General features: G+C 41.7%; 1 protein-coding gene across 8 annotated transcripts in view; it reads left to right on the top strand.

Moving 5' to 3' along the window:
- The window catches only part of mgat5 (alpha-1,6-mannosylglycoprotein 6-beta-N-acetylglucosaminyltransferase), a 160092-nt gene that overhangs the window by 73807 nt on the left and 80285 nt on the right, over positions 1 to 6000 (top strand). For all 8 annotated transcript variants that reach the window (XM_043694045.1, XM_043694044.1, XM_043694046.1 and 5 more), the window contains 2 exons: positions 1492 to 1661; positions 3024 to 3158. In XM_043694045.1, the coding sequence (XP_043549980.1) occupies positions 1492 to 1661; positions 3024 to 3158 (305 nt within the window). The remainder of the gene's footprint in view (positions 1 to 1491; positions 1662 to 3023; positions 3159 to 6000) is intronic.

Genomic DNA, 6000 nt, shown 5'->3' with positions numbered 1-6000 from the left:
CCTCACTTCCGTAACACGTGGTACGGGCAACAAACCAGAGATGATAACTGTTTGTTCTAGCTCTAAGCTTCCATCCTAGCTCCCTGAATTTTTGCCTTAGATCCCAGTCTTTCCTGCTACCTGTGTTGTTGCTGCCTATGTGGAGCATGGCTTGGGGCTGCTCCCCCTCAAGGATGCTAAAAACACAATTAGAGACATCATGAATCCTGGCAGCTGGGAGGCAGCACACCAATCGTGAGTTTCTCTTGTTCCCACAAAACATCCTATCTGTCCCCTAACTATGGAGTCCCAGTAACTAAGGCTCTGCTCCTCTTCACCCTTCCCTTCTGAGCAACAGGGACAGACTCCGTGCCAGAGACCTGTGCCCTATTGCTTATCCCTGGTAAGTCGTTCCCCAACCCCGCCCTTCAATATCCAAAAACAGTATACTTGTTGTTGAGGGGGAACCACCACAGGAGATCCCTGCACTGCCTGCTGATTCCTCTTCCTACTCCAGACGAAAACCCATCTACCTTCTTCACATGGCTGTGGAGTAACTACCTCTCTAACTCTTCTCAATAGCCACACTCTGCCTCCCGAATGATCCAAAGTTCATCCAGCTCCAGTTCCCTAATACGGTTCTTGAGCTGGAGTTGAGTGCACTTCCCTTAAATAAAGTCAGCAGGGACACAAGAGGTGACACTTACCTCCCACATACTGCAGGAGGAAAATTCAACTGTCCTAACATCCATTCCCACCAATCTAAATTTCCCAATAGACACCTGAAAAAATGAAAATGCAAAAGAAAATACTTGTCACCTTACCAACCGACGCACAGAACGTTTGTTTTTTGGTCGGAGGAGGATGGGTGGGAGACACTGCCTGAGTCGTGTTCCAGGTAAAGCAACTGCCCAACTATGTAACCTTGTCACTCACCTCTCTGCCTCCTGCACAACACTTCTGCACTTTCTGCTGCTGAAACAAAAATTACTCCATTCCTCTAATAGGCAACATTTTATGTTGTGGATATCTGGTTGTGTGTGTGTGAACTCCTCAGCTTTTAAGTTTTTTAAATAAATGATATGTTAGTACATAGATGCTTCAATTATATTTTCAAAAATTCCACGATTGAGCAGCATTGTGAACCAAGAAAGCAAGTTTTTGTACAGATGACTAACTTCCATTGGACTGGAACAACTTGGTTTATCAGGATTGAAGCAGTGAAAGTTGCCATAATCCCAGAGGGTCACAGGATGCGCACTCATAAGAGAGGAAAAAGAAGGGGACTGGTAGTGAGTTAAACAAAATTACTCTGTGCTGTTGTCAATCTGCAAGGCAATCCAATCATCAAACCAATTGAGTTAACTGAACTCCATTGTAGCTGTATTCCAAGATTTGTGTGCATGTAGATTTCATTGCCTGTTTTAGCTTGAGAATGCTTTTTTATATATTGTAATTTTAAAGTACTCTTTAAATTTTCTTCAGTAATTCATGTGCATTTTTGTTTCTTAGATTCTAATCCATCTTGGCCTTTTAACAAAGGAATCAGGATTTAAGATTGCAGAGAATGCATTCAGCGGTGGCCCTCTTGGTGAATTAGTTCAGTGGAGTGATTTGATTACAACCCTTTACCTGCTGGGCCATGACATTAGGATTTCAGCCTCACTGGCTGAACTAAAAGAGTAAGGGTTTAACCTGCATAAAATCCCAAACTGTGAAACTCTTTCTTGCTGAGTCAATTTGTAGGAATAGTATTGTTTCTGATTAATTCCAAGTACTAAGAATAGATGAATACATAAAGTATATTAATGTATATTCATGTGAAAGAAAGCTATAGCAATATTAGCCTGAAGCACACGGATTTTGATTTATTTGTGCCGACTTGCTATTTATTGGGGACAACTATCATGTGTACTATCATTGAATTGATTTTAACTTGACATTTCTATAAAAGATGAAAATGTTTGATCAGATGCAATTTTTGTAGAGAAAAATGTGTGAACGGAAGCATTAATTCTGGTTATCTTTTGATGAACTCTTGAGCTTTTGTAGCATTTTCTGTTTTAATAATGTCACAGTTTGTGACTTGTATGTAAGGCGTGCTTTTCCTTTTCTGTTTATGCTTAACTCAAATCTTGCTATGTTGTCTCAAAAATATAGCTCAATACATATATTACAATTTTGGCCTTGATTTTATATTTGAAAATTATAATGTGGACTGTAGTTGAATTCACTTCTGTTTCAAGCAAGATTCCCTGAAGTGCATTCATGAACCAGATTTTTTTTTTTTTTACAACAATTGAATTCAAATTTGTCTCTGTCATGGTGGCTGTGTTCAGAATATTGGCCTTTGATTGTGGATTGCTAAGTGCATTAGTTGCATCTTAACTTTCTAACTGGAAACTGATTCATTAAAATGTAAATCGATGTGGTTCTGGTATTTTTATAGATGAGATCTGTATGAAGATAGCAAAATTTAGTATCATGCAACTTTTTGATTGGAACAGTTACCAGACTCTAGTGCTGCAATGTAATCTCTCTCAGCCATGCATTATGACTGACTGACTGCAGTTTATAAAAGTGTGCATACATTGTGTCCCCAGTTTGGCTTAGAGAATAATGTCTTTTTTTTACACGTAAGACAGAAGTTGTCAGCATCTTGAAACAGTTGTAGCAAACTGAATACTATAAACTAATGGGACTAGAAACATTCTAAACATATTTGAGAAAGTTTGCAGCAGCCAAAGTAGAATTGGTAAATTGAGTCCTTTTTAAGCAGAGGCAGAATAGAAGCAAGAGCAATTCTGGCAGTGGTACAATTGAATGCTGACAAAACATTCAAATTTTGCACATTTCAATTAAATTGACAGTTTGCATTCTTCTTTTTCTTGCAGAGCATCTGTTGCACTTTGTACATTTGTTTTTAAGACATCTAGTGGCCCTTACATTATAAATGTGATAGAATTTGTATGTCACTGTTGACTCTTAAATATGTTTTGAATTTTCTGGTTTTAAAAATATTGTATCTGTGTTTGCTTTTATAGAATAATGAAGAAAGTGATGGGTAACAGGTCGGGTTGCCCTACTCGTGGTGATAAGATTGTAGAACTCATCTATATTGATATTGTTGGTTTGACACAATTTAAGAAAACACTTGGTCCATCTTGGGTTCATTATCAGTAAGTGCTGCTCTTTGCATTATGTACTAGCCTGTGCCATTGTTGCAATGATATTTACTGAGGAAACTCAATTATCCAAATACCAATTATCTGAAAATCGGATAATCCGAAGGAGATCTCGCAGTTTCGATGGAAACGTTGCATCAAAGACGTGTTTCCAACAGTGATCGCATCTTTTGTTTAGTGATTAAACAGACACTGTCTCCAAATGACTGACCTCCCCCTCCCCCTCCCCCCTTTTTCCCTGGAGTTCTAATAGGGGTGGACCCTAACCCTGCACGCCCCCCCCCCCCCGGATATTCTCTCCAACATTGTCGTTTACAGGGCAAAGGTGGAACCTTGTGAAAAGTTATTTGGAGACTTATCCCACAAAGAAGGCAGCAGCAGTATGGTTGTTGGAGTCCTGTCCAGCTGCCCCAGAGAGGGACGAATGTCTACAGGGGGTGGGGCAGTGTTGGACGACGTTGGGAGGGGGTAACACGGTGTTGGGGGCAGGGGATTGTTGGCGGTGTTGCACAGCAGCGGGGGATCGGTGTTGGGGGTGGGGTTGTTTGCAAGGGGCCATGTTGGGGACGGGGTGGGCGGTGGTTAATGGAGTTGGGGGCGGGGCTCTCATACTGTGTGCTGCTGCAGTCTCCTGAATGGGGAGCAGACTTTAAAAGCTCCAAGCCCCAGAGGAAAGACATTTGCTCAATTAACCGAATAGTCTATTATCCGAACGAAATAGTGCCCGCCCATCAAGTTCGGATAATCGAGGTTCCCCTCTGTACTACATACTACCATTAGTATGGACTCTAAAATCTTTCCAAGGATGAAATTGCAATATACTTGGGAGTGCATAGTGAAATAGGGCTGAGTTAGCCTAGCTTCCACAATGGGAGGTCATGCCTGACAAATCTGTTAGATTTTTTTTTTTGGAGGTAACACAAAGGTTAGACAAAGAGCCAGTCGATGTGATCTATTTGGATTTTCAGAAGGCCGTTGACAAGCTGCCACACAGGAGGCTGCTCAGAGCCCATGATAGGGGTAAGGTAGTGGCATGGATAGAGGATTGACTGAATGACAGAACTCAGTAGTGATTAAGGAGCCTTTCTTGTGATGGTAGCAAGTGACTAGTGGAGTACTGCAAGTGACTAGTGTAGTTGTTTTGGACCGTAACTATTTACATTACAGATTGTTAATGTGTACAAAGGAAATTGAGGGCATTGTTGCTAAGTTTGCAGATGAGACAAATCGGTGCAGGTAGTTTTTGAGGAAGTCTGAGGTTGCAGAAGGACTTGCGTAGGCTAGGAGAGAGGGCAAAGAAGTGACCGTATTGTGTGGGAAAGTAAGATGGTAGGAAGAATAGATGTGTACCCTATTGCAAATGGGAAGGCTTTGGAAATCAGTAGCACAAAGGGGCATAAGTCTTAGTTCAGGATTCTCTTAAGGTTAACATAGGTTCAGTTGGCAGTTAGGAAGGCAATTCAATGTTAGCATTCATTTCAAGAGCAGAACTTTACACTGAGGCTGTAGAAGGCTGTAATCCAACTGCTAGGAGAAAGTGAGGACTGCAGATACTGGAGATCAGAGCTGAAAATGCGTTGCTGGAAAAGCGCAGCAGGTCAGGCAGCATCCAAGGAGCAGGAGAATCGACATTTCGGGCATTCCTGAAGAAGGGCTCATACCCGAAACGTCGATTTCTCCTCCTCCTTGGATGCTGCCTGACCTGCTGTGCTTTTCCAGCAACACATTTTCAGCTGTAATCAGACCACATTTGGAATATTCTGAGCAGTTTTGGGCCCTGGATCTAAGGAAGGATGTGTTGGCACTGTAAGGTTTCCTGAGAAGATTTATTAGAATGATCCTGGGGATGAAGGGTTTGTCATATGAACACCTGTTGAGGACTTGTCTGTACACAGTGAAGTTTAGAAGGATGAGCGGAATCTGACAAAGTTGCAGGATACTGGGGCGTCTGGATGGAGTAGATGTGGAGACTATGTTCCCACTAGTAGGAGACACACTGTGACCCGAGGATACAGTCTCCGCGAAGGGATAACCCTTTCGAAATGAGCAGAGGCAAAATTATTTCAGCCAGAGTGGCTAACCTATGAAACTAATAGCTGCAGATGACTGTGGATACCAATCATTGAATGTATTTAAGATATGTTCTTGATTAGTAAGGGGATCAAGGGTTATGGAGGGAAGACAGAAAAATGGGGTTGAGAAACATTAGTGGAGCAGACTCAATTAGCCAAATGGTCTAATTCTGCTCCATGTCTTGTGGTCTTATGGTTTATGGTCAGCTCCATTCTGATGGGGAGAGGAGAAACCGAGAGAGAGCTGTGAGCTTGGTGTTTGTGGAATGTCTATTTTGCACTTGAAATTTCATTTGATTTCACTTGAAATTCTGTAATACTACATATGGAGTACTTCTTTCAAAGAGCAAACTTCAAATTTGAGGGGAAAATGGGATCATGTGGTCCCTGCAGATTAGTAACAAAAAAAGGTGCCTTCACTCAAGTGAATGGATTCCAACGTAGTCTCAGCAAATTTACGTCCATTTCATGGGACTGAGAGGGACAGATGCTATTCGTGTTCATTAATGCCCATTCCAAGTGGTCCAAGGTGGCAGTCATTTAAGTTGGTTCCAGCAGAAGCAATGATGGACCAAATGGATGGAATATTTGCCATGTTTAGAAGCCCCATCAAGTCATGATTGATGAGAGTTTGAGTACCCCTTAGCAAGTGAGAGTCTTATATATGATATCTCCTCTGCAACAAACTGCCAAGTGGAGAGATTTGTTCAAACCTTGAAGCAGGCTTTAAAGGCTTCACAAGTAGAGGGCTCATTAGAATAGTG

Source organism: Chiloscyllium plagiosum, chromosome 7 (genome assembly GCF_004010195.1).
Source record: "Chiloscyllium plagiosum isolate BGI_BamShark_2017 chromosome 7, ASM401019v2, whole genome shotgun sequence".
Lineage (NCBI taxonomy): Eukaryota > Metazoa > Chordata > Chondrichthyes > Orectolobiformes > Hemiscylliidae > Chiloscyllium > Chiloscyllium plagiosum.
This window is presented reverse-complemented; position numbering and strand designations above follow the sequence as displayed.